At 39.7% G+C, this 15,391-nt stretch overlaps 1 protein-coding gene across 2 annotated transcripts; it reads left to right on the forward strand.

Annotated features, from left to right (window-relative positions):
- Nucleotides 1-1,041: 1,041 nt before the first annotated feature.
- Nucleotides 1,042-15,391, forward strand: si:ch211-13c6.2 (uncharacterized protein LOC100000125 homolog; the record flags this gene model as incomplete). Of its 2 annotated transcripts, none has more annotated exon segments than XM_036145133.1 (8): nucleotides 1,042-1,082; nucleotides 2,884-2,952; nucleotides 6,182-6,206; nucleotides 11,198-11,284; nucleotides 11,366-11,505; nucleotides 11,593-11,712; nucleotides 11,799-11,844; nucleotides 15,143-15,391. In XM_036145133.1, coding segments are annotated over 8 exon segments (582 nt in total). In that variant the 5' UTR covers nucleotides 1,042-1,064.

Genomic DNA, 15,391 nt, shown 5'->3' on the forward strand with positions numbered 1-15,391 from the left:
ATTGAATGGTCTATTTGGAAAGGATGGCCAAATCACTAATAAGAACAGCAGTGAGGGACATATGGCAGGAGAAATGGGACACCGACACTAAAGGAAGACATTATTACAGAATACAGAAATCATCTAAGGTGAAAGTCTTTAAATGAAAGTGCAGAAGAGAGGAAGTAATCTTTTCAAGGTTAAGTTTGGGGCATACATAATTAAAATCAACTCCTTTTTTAATGGCTAAGTGTGCATCTAGAGCAGGGGTCTGCAACCTGTGGCTCCAGAGCTGCAAGTGGCTCTTTGGGCCTTCCACAATGGCTCTTAACAACTGTGACTAACCATATAATGTTATTTTAATATACATATAATAACACAAGTTTTTACTTTTTTTTACTTTTTAATAGAATAATTAGATTGAATTTCCACACCAGAATAAACTGTTTTTATTGTTGTTTGGTTGGAAACAGCGTGTTTTTTTTTCTATTGTTTAAACATTATTTTACACAGATAAACATCTCATAGCCATAGCAGAAAGTGTAGCCAAAAGATGTTATGATTTTCTTTATTTTGCAATCTAAAAATAAAAATAAAACAGTGGTTCTTTTAAAAATGGCAACAAATTTCCTGCAGAAGATATTGGTAAAAAATTAAATAAAAAAAGATACGTTGTCATTTTTCCAAAGGTCATGGAACATTAGCGGCTCTAAAAGAGTTTTATTTAGCTGGACTCAGGGCTATAATGGCTCTTTGGATTGTAAAGGTTGCAGACCTAGATCTAGAGGATGTACATATTATTTATTATTTATATATTTATATATTATAAGTGTAGTAATTGACATGTTTTTTTTAAATAATAATCTTTATTAGAATATTTTTTATCATATACAAAAGGAAATAAGCACGACATGTATTTTCTAACGAGTGCTCTTCACTGACGTCATTCATGGGTGTGACTATAAATTGTGGAATATGCGCACTGCCGTTTTGGGTACCAAAAATAAACAGAGGTGGCGTGTGACGTGTCCCTCGTGGAAGGTCAACTTGATACCGTAATTCTCCGACTGTTCCCCGCCCTTACGATGACAGCGCTAACAGTAGTAAATATGATTATGAGAAGAGCATTTTGTGTGATAGGACGTATGAGTTGGGACGGGGATGGAATTTGGAAGGAATATTGGATGTTGATGGAAAAAAAAATAAGGGAGGGATATAAAACGTTAATTATATTTCTTAAAGATACAGGTTTAATCCATATTATATAATTCATTATTTATTTAGGTGTTTATTTATTTATTTATTGAGAATGTAACCTGAAACATGAATCCTGAAGTTACTCCGGTAGATGGCGATATGCAACTGAAACTGTTGCGATTCACCATTAAAAACAGAGAAGAAGAAGAAGAAGAAGAAACGATATTACGTTTCCGTTTGTAATCCAACGTTTACGTTCCAAGAGCAACTCGTGTTAAATTCGTATTAATGAAACAACAGTCGTAATCTGTTGTCAAACTACCAAACAAGTCATTGTAGAAATTAAACTAGGCTAAATTGCTTTCAGGCAATCCTTTGCTAAGCTGATAGTAGCTCGTTAGTGCTACTCTATAAAGTTAAGAATGGATAATATCGAAACACCATACGAGGAGGAAGACGGTTTTATTGAATGCACGGTAAGTTAATCAACGTGGACTAGAATCTGAAGATAAAATCTCAGTCTGGGCCTGAAGTTGAAGTAGTCGGAGGCAGCGTGGGTTGGTCGATTAGCAACGTAAGGCTAACTTTAGCCATGTTTTCACCATGCTAGCTATATAGATAGCATGCTAACTATCTACATTTATTCTGTTTAGAAACTTCTGGTTAAGGATCTTAAAATATAAGCATAAATTATATTCAATCTATACCAACGAAAAATGCATGGCACATAAGCCGAAATATAATGTAGCTGCCCTGTATTGTGTTGGGATGTTTGTTATTGCATCACTGTGATTTTAAAAGGTTACAACTAGTATTTTATGGTCTATAGATTAAATATCCATGTGCAAATTTGAAAAATTGTGTTTATGTCTTGAAAGGGATTACGTTATTCAAGATAGCCAAAGTTTAAATGAACTTTTCCGTATTCATGTGTTTGAATTATGCCACAGATTAAACATAAGAAAACAGAACTGTTTCTGATGTTGCGTTTAATCTATTCTAGGTAGCTATTGTAGATGGATTAAAATTTTTACCACAATAAGTATTATCATTATATCGACAGTGACAGTAGGGAAGTGTTATAAGCGTCACTGAGCCTCACCTGCACTAATAATCTCTAAATTAAACCTACCCATCGTTAGTTATGCTAATTCACAATTACCTCCAGTAACTCTAATCTGACTGTAGCCCTAAACATTACACAATAAATGCTTCCACCAATAATATTTGGTATATAACTAACAATAAACATAACAATTTTAGTTTTGGTACTAGTTTTGTCGTTTGCATCACAATCCCAAAATGGCTGTTATTTATTTAATACATTTTTTATTTTCATGATAGTGATACAATAGTACAATTTTTTCGTCTTACACAAAAAGTCTTACTCAAAGTGCCCTTAAAGTCTCTTTGATCCGTTCGGAAAATCAATACATTTTTAATTCTTAATTTATTTATTTTCCCCCAGCACTCCTTAACCACAGAAATTAATCATTTCTTGCGTTTGGATGACTGTGATTAGTTTAATCTGAAATCATATTTCAATTAAGGAAAGTTTGCATTCAGATTAATGTTCTCAGATCCACATCAGGCTGGTTATGAATTCACCACAAATTCACTCTTACTCCATTCTGGGTTGAAAGAAACCTAATAGCCCTGTCATGCCGGTCTACTAACTGACGCTGACTTCTTTTCTGTTTAATCCAGGTCTGTGAAAAATCATTAAGAGGTGACACCCTCTACAAGATACACCTGACCACCCCGGGACATTTAAAGGTATACATTACCGTACACTTATGGAGAAAGTTTTGGCTGCCGTTAAAAACATGCCTTGATGCAGATAATTGGCAGGCTATTTCTTGAGTCTTGTTGATTTTATTCTGCCAGTTTTTTTTTTTTGTTTTTTTTTTTATGAACACTAAAACCAGCTGCAAATGAAAAGTGTAAATAGATTTATCTTTATTCTCGCACACTCAAAAACATTGTTTTTATGTTTCACGTAGCAGCATTCTGCTGACAAATTCTCATGTAAAGAACAAACCTCCATGTTTTTCTTGAAGACTGGAAAAATGGTGGCACTTTGCGTGAAAAGAAGAAAGGAAAAACCTCTCCCAACACTGATCTAAATTTGATGTTTCATTGTTAATGGACCACTCGTCGTCTGTTTCTCCTTTTGGACATGTTTGGTCTGAAAGACTTTGGTTTGGTCACAAATGCCCAGCTGGAAGCCTGAGAGGATCGGTTCTTGCTCGATCTGGAGACTCCAGCTGTCCCTAAAGCCACTCTGGTTTGTCCAAGGAAAAAAAAAGAATTCCTGGACAAAAGTGTTATCCACCTGTTTAGCCATTCTAACTTTGAAGATATTGATTGCAACGCTGAATATATTCCTTCTTGAGGAACATGTTCAACCAGTGCAGAAGAAGACTTTCTCAGTGGTTTCTTGACAGCAGCTTCTTCCAAAAAAAGAAACTTTGTAATTTTTTTCCCCGGACATGAAGGTAATATGTGGATACTTTTAGGTAAGACTGGCACTATAAACCTAAAATGCGTTTCTTTCGTGTGCTTAAATGCGACTTACAACTGTTTTTAAAAAAAACACAGCTATGTACATTAATTACTACCCTTTATACAATTTTTAAAATAAACCAAAAAAAGGTAATTTGTGGAGGCCTCTAACTTGACAATGGTTCTGTCCTGGTCCACAATGTTCCCTCCAGCAGGAGATCACGTGTCTTTTTCGTCTGGGCTTTACTCCTCTGATGCCGGGGTTATGGAGGTAATCCCAGATATCTCTTACTGCAGTGCCATTCTCCAGCACGTTCTGGGGGCTCAAGCAAAGCGGGACCATGCAGGGTGTCCCCCACTATATTATAAGTCTGGGAGACTGCCAGGCTTTACTTGCCCTAAGGATCTAAGTGGCTAATATAAAAAAAAAATATTTTAATACACCAGTGACAGTGATACCAAAGATGGTATACAGCAGGGAGGATTGTCAAAATAATTGATGCCTCGATGTTTCACAGCACCATAAGAAGGTCAGTAAAGCTCCAGGATCTGCGACGGTGTCATGGTAAACCTGGACATCAGAAGCTAATGCTAGCTGGTATTAGCTTGACGGATGCAGATTGCCCAATGTCGGGGTACTGCACCACACAACCCTCTCCCACCCCCACCCTTACTACAACCACCACCAGGATTAGCCAGATCTCTGGGGGAAAACCTAATCATATATGTGTGAACTAGACCAGTAGTGACCCAGCTTTTCTGCGTCTGACCCACAAAATAACAGTCATAAAGCCTTTTGACTGCCAATTATTGGTTGAGTGTGCAAGTATTACATTATAAGCCAATAAAACGTTTCCTTATTTTGTTTGATTTCTAAGCACCATCTCTGTCGTACACTCATTGATTCACTTGACCAACTGGAGCCCCCGACCCCAACTTTTAGCTGCCAAACTAAAAAAAGAAAAACGCATGATGGCATTTTACAAAAAGGTAGTTTTTTTTTTTTTTTACACTCAAACATTATGGGAGCAGATTTCTACGGTTTAGCTATAAAATAAGTGTCATTGCGTTTCACAGTGAGGAACAGCACTTAATTGGTGCCTATATAAGATCCTCATCTTTTTATCTTAAAATTTTCTCATAATTTGTTTATTACGGTGTCAAGAATCATCCATCTGACAAGTTCAGTCTTAATGGCTGTGGCTATAACCGTAGAAGAGCTGGTCCAAAAGACACAACAAAGTTTGTGGTTTTATCCTTTGCTTTATCGTCTTTTAAGCCAGTTTGAATACATTTGCCCTGGATATATATAAGCAATTCTTTCTGACAGATGATCAAAATCTTCATGGTAAAATATAACACTAGGAAAGGATTGACACATTAGCGGTGACTTGATGTCATAATCAATCAATCAATCAAATTTTATTGTCAATTACAATTTGCATTGCAATCGAAAAGTCAGTTCCAGTACAACCGTCCATCACATAAACAAACAAAACATTTTGGGGGGGGAACGATTGACTGAGGCCTTCACTTCCACTTTTTGGCTACAGAGGAGGTTTCGCGCTTCTGCTGCTTTTTGAAGTTCTTTGAACTTTACGTCTTTCTCTCGATTGATATCAGTCTGATTCCAGCTTCTCTGGAAACGGCCTTGGTACAGAAGATCGTATCTTTTAGGACTCGCCACAACTCGTGCAAGTAAAGCAAAGCCAGCTGCTTTTCTTTTAATCACACCGTAAGACGCTTGAATAATCAACACTGCCTGAAGCATGTCTGCACATTTCTTGTACCTGGAGATTTGACTTGTAAGTATGGAGGTGGAAGTTGTCGGCCCCAAAGGAGACGGATCTTTAATGGGGCCACCGCGTGCTGCAGAAAACGAACTTGAATCGATGCGTCTAACTGTGAGCTGACGCTGTGGAACATGCCGCACTGGCAAGTTTCGCTCTTGTCTCAGTCTTGATTCGACAAAAACTGCATTCTGTCTTTAAGAAACAAAAAAAACTCACATGATTGTGTGTTACGCTCTCCCAGTTTGGACCGTGTGAAAGGTAAAAGTTCAGCAATAACCCGACGTCAAGTGCTCCTACTTTGCAGAGCTGTTTCAAGAGGATCAGTTGATGCTACGGTTTGTATGATGTGAAAGAACCTGTTTGTGCGTATCTGCTAAAAACATTTAATTTATGTGGACTTGTCCACTAAGCTGATTTGACTTGTGCATGTGGGGTGTACATACTTCTGCAGACCTGGATCTGCTGCCACATGAATGCAACAAATATAGGTCAGGTGAGTACAATTGGGCTCTGTTTGACCCGGTAAGATGAAATGACTCCCCTCTGGTAAGCTTGATCATAAAAATGTTTGTTTTTAATTGATCTAACAATTTCTCTGTTTCTTATGATTTTTTTTTATTTTTTTTTTGAAAAGCTGGAAAAGCTGGAGTTGTGCCGTTCAGCACCAGTTTACTTAATATTTATTGTTCTTCTTTTATTCTCGGCAGAAAGAGGATACCCTTGTTGCTGAGGGTAAGTAGGCCTCATCCTTAAACGAATCTCTGAAATTCAAGCCACATTGAACTGATGTGATTTGGAGAAAGAAGCATCAAATTCTTCTTTTTTTTTTTGTTTGTTTTCAAAGGACAGAATTAAAGCGTAAAGCTGTCGGCAGTAGCTTACAGTCGAGTAGGCAAAAAAAACAAAAAAACTCCCACCTTTAACACTGTGTGCACAATTATTAGGCAGCTATTAACTGCAGCGCTATAATGTCGTTAAACCGCGGACTACTGAAGAAAGTAACAGTAATATTTTTAGCTTTCTTAGGTTATCCGTTTGTACAATTATTGGGCAACTGTTAGGAGACATGTTATGCAACTAAATGAAAAATTTACTAGTAAACATTTAGGGCAAATTATTGACTAATATAGCCTCCCTTTTTTAATAACTGTCACAAAGTTTCCATGCATTGAGTGTGTCAGTTTCTGTGGACGATAAACTTTGTGCGTAGCAGCAGCCCAGCCTCCCAGACTCTGTTCACAGAGGTGTTCTGGTTGCCTTCACTGTAAATCTATTAAAGGCACCTCCCATAAAACCTTTGAAAAGTCTGTCCTCGGATGTTCACCAGTGGTGGTTGGGTTTCAGCCCTTCTTACCTTGGCCCGATCTCTGAGCACTGAACGGCTGGTACTTCTGGGCTCTCCAGGTAGGTTGCATATTTATGGCCCATTTTCCATTAGCACCAACTCATAGCGGCTGTTCGATTAGTATCTATTATGTGGAGCCGTTACTGTTTTTGGTGCCTCATTCGTTGGGGGTCGAAGCGCAGCGGTTGGCCTGAATACACGACGTCGGAAGATTGTCGGTTGTTGATTGGCTATGGGGTGGAGCAGCTATTTGCCCCAGAGTGACTTCAAAACACGAATAAGACCCGCCATATTTAAAAACAACACAACAGCTGCAGCAGCTACAGAGTATATTGATAGATAACGAGCAAAATGGAAGCCCCCATAAATTGATATTTATGCACACCTTGATTTAAGTTTGTTGATTTCCATAAGCCAAGTCTTCTCTCATTACACACATTCACATAAAGCTATAGGCACGAATATTCTATTCACTTGGCTAATTGTTGTGCACACAGTGTTTATGTTTAAGGTTCAGTACAATGACATACCATAAACTCTAGTTGGTGAAATCACATGTGGGTCTGACTCACCAGAAGTCCTGGTAAGCAATGTTAGCAGCGACTTTGCAGCAGATTCAACCAAATCTCCTGCTGGATCTGCTTCGTCATGCTTTCAGTTGATTTTCAACACTGTAAGCAAAAAGTTACTTTTTAATGTCTAGGCACGACCTGGTACCAGAAGCGACTCTCGCAGAACACGGACTGGGACTTTTCTCTGTGTTGTCTGAAGAACTGGTGCCACCAGTGATATGTTTAAACCTGAAGAACGGGGGCTACGTGGTGCACGTTTTTATAAAAATCGACGCTGCGGCGTTCCACCCCACCTCGCCTTGGGTTCCGCGATGCCGGCCTAATTTCTGAAAGCTCACGTGGGCTCCTTGTTGGATGAATTTAAAACTACCAGAGGTGGTTTGGACTGAGGGGCTAATGTTTGAGGCTACATAATGAGACATGTAGCCAGCCTACAGGCAGCCCTTCATCAGATGGTCCTCATCGCTGCCCAGCCGTAATAATTATGGCTGCGCAATATATCGAGATTTTGAAATTTATGAGATTTTTTTTTCAGGAGATATGTTAAGACTATATTGTTTTATATCGAGATGGTTTAGGTTGCGTTATAATTATAGTTTTATATAGTCCAGTAGGTTATTTTAGCCATTTATCTAGATATACAAGATAAATCTTGTATATCGGCATTCAGCCCAACAATGTCGATATTATTTTTGGTCCCTCCCCACATTTCTCCGCAGGGACCATATTTCCACTAGTTGATCCATTTTAATAGTGTTTTGGGTCAAAGTATTTCTAGTGGCGCAATGGTCTATGGGCTGGATAGCTAAGTCAGCTATCCGGAGCCTGTATGACATTTTATTGCTACCCAGCTGCCAGGATCTCCTCATCTGGTCATGAGAGGTGGTGACAAATAAGGCGCTAAGCAGAGAAGATGTTAAAGTAAAGGAGCCAGTGTCAGCACTTTGCGATGAACCTGGACTGGATGGAAAGAGTGGCTTCTCAGGAGTCTTGAAGCCTGAAATTGGATGGTGGCGTAAGGACATTTGTGGCCGTGCCGTGCAGCTGCGTTGGTTAAACGCAGGAAAAGAAAATGCTAACGGCTGATGCGACTACAGCTGTTTTGTTCCAGGAAATAAACGGACTCGCACATCTCTGCTGCTCTTCCGGGTTTATAGGAGTAGCTATGACTTGGAAAAACCATTGCAGAGCAACTTCTCCATCAGTTCTCTCAATTTATCCAAAGTTAAGGTCTCATGAAAACAGGTCCAAGGAGGAGTGCCACATTTCCTCGTTGCTTCTCATTTTTGGATAATTTCAAGGTGATCCCAGGAAAGAAGCCAGAACACCCCCCCCCCCCACTCCTCACCCATTTTGCAAACCAGCTAAAGTGAAAGTTACTTCCTCCAAGTCAGAGGAAATGGTTGTCAACCAGAAAAAAGGAGCAGCCTTTAATTTATGAGCTCATAACCAGTGGGGGGGATTATTCAGGACTGATGGAAGGATGGATTTACAGGAGGCTCCATGTGCAGCAACATCAGCATTACTCTAGTCTGTAATGGCAAAGAAACGCCACAGCTGAAAGGTAAAGGTCTTGATTTCCTGTGGGCTCGACACACGAGGCGCGACGTCGCTCCCTCTCCATTCTTTTCCTATGGTACTTGTGCGATGAGGCGACCATCATTGCCCCCCTCCAGCCAAGCGACTGGCAAAATTTGTGCATGTGAATTTTTGAGCTTGCACACGTGGGCTTGCGATGCAGCACAAGAAAGTTCAACTTTTGTCGCCTTCGCGCGGCACTACAGCCATTTATCATGATCAGCCTAGAGGCGCGCCATCAAATGAGGATATCCTCCAGCCTGTTCCTTGTCTGTAATATAGGATCACCCTGGTTGCGTTTTTCTTTTGTGGAGTAGACATGTCGTGGTTTCATAACCAATAACATTTCTGGGAAACGAGCGATACAATGGCACGATTTGAAACGCTGACGTTGCTGTCGCGTCCCGGGCTCATCGCAGTGGCGATGAAAGCCATTAGTCGTTACCCGTGTGTCGACCCCACAAGTCCATCTACATTCTGACCCTGACCATTGGTCATGATCCATATCTCATGACCATGCGTACAAACCCCTGAATACAAGCGACTGAAATGAGCCTCGTCCACTGGGTGGCTGCTCAGCCCTCTAAACTTAATAATTGCAATATTCTGGCTTTCTGTTAACATCGTTTCAGAACAGGAACTAGGAATGAACCGACTCCAGAAAGCCACCTGTGCACGTTTGCTAACCTGCACCATGCGGAGGAAGGACCCCGGTTTTCCAACGGATCCGTTTACTTACCAGAACTAACAACAATCCTGGATGAGCATTTATATCGCATAACGTCAAAAGGCAGGAAATGCCCTACCTAAGACCCATTACCTATTGCGAAGGTATTCAGTTTAAAGGTTAAAAAAAAATCCAAAAAGATATTCCCGACAATTCTTTGGTTTCACGTGACGTCACAGTGCTGCTTCGCGACACCGCGAAATTCAGATGGAGGGCAGGAAGTGAAGTAGCTGAGGATCTTCCGTCTGAAATAATGCCTATGTTTTGTGTAGTTTACGGCTGCTCCAATCGTTCGAACCGAGAAAAGGAAAAGAGCTTTTACAGAATACCAAAGATTGTCGTTCATAAAGGTAAAAATTGTAAAAAGCTCACAGAACAACAGCGTAAAAAATGGATTTTAAACGTACGTCTGTGGTCTGGAGGAGCAGAGTCTGCCAATGCCCTTGTCTGCAGCGACCACTTCGTCGAAGGTAAGCTATAACGTTATGTTAGCTAGCTAACTTGTTTTTGTGGTTGTGTTTATATAGCATAAGGTTGTCGTTAAATGCTCATTTACTTAGTAATGATTAATAAGTTACCGGTAGTCTAATATGGACTTCATTGGGACTGTTTAGGCTGTCCTAGCGCTTTGGGTGACGTTGAGTCGGTAGACTGGGCTCCGACGGTCAACCTCGGTTACCAAAAAACTAAGCCCAAATCAGAAGCATCTCTTCAACGAGAGAAGAGGATGAAGCTCAAAGAAGATTAACAAAGCCGGTCGGAATGTGCAGAGTTGACATTATAGCCGCTACTGCTAACGCTTGCATCTTTTAACACATAAAACAATATAAGAACAAACACTCACCCTGGCGAAGACTGAACGATGATCGTCGTGGAGACGTTTGGTGCCGAGGTTGTGGACCGACCCGTAGACATAGAAGTTGTATGCCTCCATACTTTTTCATAGGCCTTCATTTGCTGTTTGGTGTAATACGATGTGTGAAGAACCAGATAGTTTGTTATATCAACGGCCTCCACTGTCGGCAAATCTTTAAGGTCCACTAAAAACTCACTCATCTTCATGAGGTATGGGTCACGTCTAACATATCTGTCAATCAACTCTTTGTATCTATGTCTTGAAACAGGCTCTAACTCCATACAATACGGGCTCTCGGTAACGGTTTCCTCCATGTTTACGCTAACTTCATAGACGTCCTGCCCTCCATCTGAAATCGCGCCCCTTGGCCGCGTCATAATCATCACGTGACTGAAACCCAGCTATTGTCATGACACCTGTAGTCTGTCTAAATCAGACTGCTCTGCTGGCTAAAAAAACAAAACTCCCAACAGTAGGTAAAAGATGTACGATGCTATGTTGGGTGGTACGTCAATTTAAAAACTATGACTTTATGCTCAGTTTTGAGTTGTAAATTTATTAGATCGAACAAAGTGCTTGGATTTCTAACCCCCTCCTTCTCCTCCAGTGGTTTCTCTTTTCCTAACTTAGTGTTTGGTTTCTCAGGGAAGGCTGTCAGGGAACACGTCGTACCAAAGTTCAAGGACATCTTACACTATCTGGAGTACCTGAATCTCGATGAGCCCATCATTGGTAAATGCATCGCTACAAACATTTCATGCTGTTGTGGTATTGCTTTAAAAAAGCTAGATAATTTTTCTGCTTGTGTCTTAGGCTTGAATTTTTTGGAGGAAGCGGCGAATTATGACCCACAGTTTGGTGTCAGATACATCTGCAAGTTATGCAGTCTGACAGCCAATCTGGCAGAAATGGTCTGCCACGTGATTGGTCGTAAGCACCGGCAGAAATATGTGGTAAAGATTCACCGACGTGTTCAGGAAACCTTCACGTCATCTCCTTTCAACTTTCTTTCAACGTTAACCAACCCTTTGCTTTCGTAGGAGTTGAAACGGCCGGACCTGGTGACCTGGGACGCTAACACTATAAACACCCAGGGAGGAAAGATCATGCGAGCCAAAGCGGAGATAATTGAGAGACAGAACGGACGAGGGGTTCCTGAAGTGAGACATGCGTAAAACCGGACATGTTGAATATCTTCTGAAGATGTTATTATAAAATCCTATTTGTTTTGCTGTTCTTCTTTCAGCCATTGTTGAGAACAGGGGCTGAAGGGAGGCTGAACGTCTCAAGAGGTACAGTCAAGTCCGCATGCAAATCAGCTGTTGAAGTAATTCAATCATGTGAAATAATTCAGGAAACACGAGGCTGTACAAAACACCCTTTATGCTGAAAACAAGATTATTTTTTTTCTTTAACAGCTGTAGTTACCAACCCTTTAGTTCATGGCTGGTTAGTTAGCAGGTAGAGACTGATAGTGCACCCTATTACCCTAATAACTGACCAAGATCTCAGTATTAATCCGATTTGGCTGTATTTGAGTTTAACTAAGCGCTTTCGTGGAGTTTATTGTGTACCGTTGCGACTCTCAGTAAAATATGTCCAGTTTCCTAAAATAAATATACAGCCCTTAATGGAAAGTTTAATACAGAGCATTTAGGTGGAAGAATATGTTCTAACACATTATAACTCAGCAATTTTGCCAGATTATGTCTAGTATAATTGACGTTTATTGCTGCCACTATGGTAAAGTGCGCTCTTGCTACGTAAGCTGCTTTATGAAGTAAAAAGAGGAAAATAAAACTGATGTCTGCAGAAGCTGCCTTTTTCTAGGACCGTATCATTTTTGTATTTTTCTGGATTCTATTTTTTTTACAACGTTCTTTCACTTTTTTTGTGTCCTGTCTGGGAATGTGGCAATAAGAATTATTGTCTTGATGCCAAAAAGAGCCCAACAGATTTTTACTTTCGCAAGCGGAGCCTTACTGCTTTCGCCATAGTGCTCCACTTGATTTATATATGCAAGAAGCTTTATTATAATCTATGCAGGGAATATTTCATGTTAAATGGACACTGAAACAAGAAGGTAGAAGAGGGGGGAAAAAGGAGAAAAGGCAAAAGAGAAAGATGACAGAAAAGGGAGAGAACGATACATACTCAGTCTGCTTCTTCACCTGCAAAGGTAAATATAAAAAGACAGCAAAACCAGCCGATAAAGTATTACGGGTTCAGACAAGCAATGCCTTCATCCCATCACTGAAGAATATACAGTATTCTGAAGATAACAGGGGCTATAGAAGTGAATCTGTAAGTACCTGGATCCAAGCACCTGTAATGCTCTTTCACTTAAACAGTGTACACTATTGGTCAAAAGTTTAAGAGCACCCCAATTTTTCCAGTGTTTCATTGAAAATGACTTTTTTAATGTCTCATTGCAAACTTTCGACTCATCAAAGTAACCACCGTTGGCAGATATAACAGCTGAACACACTCGTGGCATTCTTTCTACAGTAGAAATCAAATATTCTTCAGAAGGTTCTTTCCAAATCTGTGGCAGAAGTTCCCATAAAGGTGCAGCACTTGTTGGTTGCTTTGTTTTCACTCTTCCGTCCAGTTCATCCCAAACCAGCTCAGTGGGGTTTAAGTCTGGAGACTGCTGGCCACTCCATGCTTTCAAGCTTACCATCCTTTTTCCTGAGGTAGTTCCAGCAAACGGCTCCAGACCATCACACTTCCTCCTCCATGTTTGACAGCTGATGTCACACACTGTGGAACATGCTTTCGCCCACTCGACGGCGTACAAAGATCTTGTGTGATGAACCAAAGACTTCACATTTTGATTCATCAGTCCATAATACTTTCTTCCAATCTTCAGTTGTCCCGTGGCGGTGTTTCATGGCTTTTTCAACACTGCCTTTGTATAGACAGACGTGGTTGTAAGCAATCAAGAAAAGTTGGAACACCTCTAAAAATTGGTAGCAACAGCTTTCAAGGCTTGATCTACCTTCATTGCTGCAGAACAGCTTTAAATAGTTAACCCAATTTGTATTTACCAATAAAGGCTTTTTGTGTAATTCTGAAATATTCATTATTTTTCAGTTTAGGGTGACCTGACTTTTTGTTTTAACCTCTGGCATTTCAGCACTAACCTTTTTTATACCATTTCAAGCTATATATGGAAAATGAACAACTTGAATTGCAAAAATAACTGGAAAAAGTGTTGTCTTCTAAAACATTTGACCGGTAGTGTATAAAAAAAAAAGATATTTGTTTTTCCTTTCAGTTTAGACTAAAGTCTCAGCAGTTTCATAGAAAATAGCTCTAATTGCATAGGATTAATCAAATGTTTTTTTTTAATCTCGTAATTTTACTTTACTGTTAAAACACATTTTTCCTTAAAAACATAGCACATGGTTCACGTTAGTAAAGAAATGGTCGCTTTTGTAAAACTTTAAATTCCCCGGATGTGAACTTTATTTAAAATGATTTAAAAAAATATATTTATCATTTTATTATAATCTTCTGCCATACTCGTCACCTAAAATTTGACTCTGTCATTTATTTATTTTTCTAGATCGAGGATTGTCAATTGCTGAGCTTAAGCTAGCTCTCTTTTGATTAAAAATGTTTCAATGTTAACATTTTTCTTTGCGGTTCAGAGTTTTTCCACTCTTATTAACGAAAAGCTTTTTCTCAAATGCCGTAATTTCTAATGAGTAGCGATTTGGCGGCGTCCTACGTTGTGTTGAGCTCTCATCAACTCGGCTCTTGATAAGTTGCATCACACCACCAGGGAGTGGCAGTAACCTGTATGGTCTTTTCTATTACTGCAATCCAAGTGGGGGAAACATAGATGCTAGGAAAAACTTGTTTTGCCACATCCACAAATACATTTTAAACTATTATTATTATTATTATTATTATTATTATTATTATTATTATTATTATTATTATTAAGTTGGATTTGTTTTTAACACTTAGATACTTCATTCTGGTCTGTTTTTCTTCAGCATTGATATCATGGGGTTCTGGTTATAGATGATATCTATAGCTATGATCTTTGCATTGCTCCTTGGTTAACCTGGTTATAATCCCTCATTAGATCCCTAGAACAAATGGTTCGCTAAAAAAAACAAACAAGCCAGAAGAGTTTGTTTTCTGACTTGTGCTGCAGGCAGTTAGTGGGATAACATCTTCTGTGTCTGAGTGACGGCTTCCAAAGTGGCGTCATTGTCTTATGTCCTCTGGGTGGAGCCTTGCACCGCTTGTAAGCTATGTGCCATTTGTTGTTGGTCTTTCAGCTCTGAGCTTTAAAAGAAGCAACAGAAATGTGGAACATCACTTATTTTCAGAAGAAAAAAGAAGCACACTATGAAAGATTGTAAATTTTTCAGTATGTCGGGACATTCTGGTCCTCCCTGAAGAGAGTTGTAGCAGAAAAACTATTGCACACGTTGAAACAGCCTCTGTACTTGTCAAGGGATTCTAATTTAATGTCCTTCTGTTTAACGATCAGACTGGCCAATGTTTGTCGTATTTTAGGTAATTTTCTGATTTAGTTTCAACTGAATTTTTTATTTTTTTTTGTTATAGTTAATCCAAGACAGAAGCAGGATGGGCCACCAATCTCCCAGAAGTCCCAACAAGCTGGTCCCCCCACTCCTACCTGAACTACAAGACTATCGGCGAAAGAGGGATCTTTCCGGTTTCAATCCGGACTTTATGAGCCGTAGTCGCTTTGAAGAGGAGCGGAGAGGAGCGGACTTCATGGGGGGTCCTGGTTATAGAGAAGACCGCTTGAACCCTGATTATTCTGCTAAGTATCTGCCGGAATATGACGAA

Source organism: Fundulus heteroclitus, chromosome 13 (assembly GCF_011125445.2).
Source record: "Fundulus heteroclitus isolate FHET01 chromosome 13, MU-UCD_Fhet_4.1, whole genome shotgun sequence".
Taxonomy (NCBI): Eukaryota; Metazoa; Chordata; class Actinopteri; order Cyprinodontiformes; family Fundulidae; genus Fundulus; species Fundulus heteroclitus.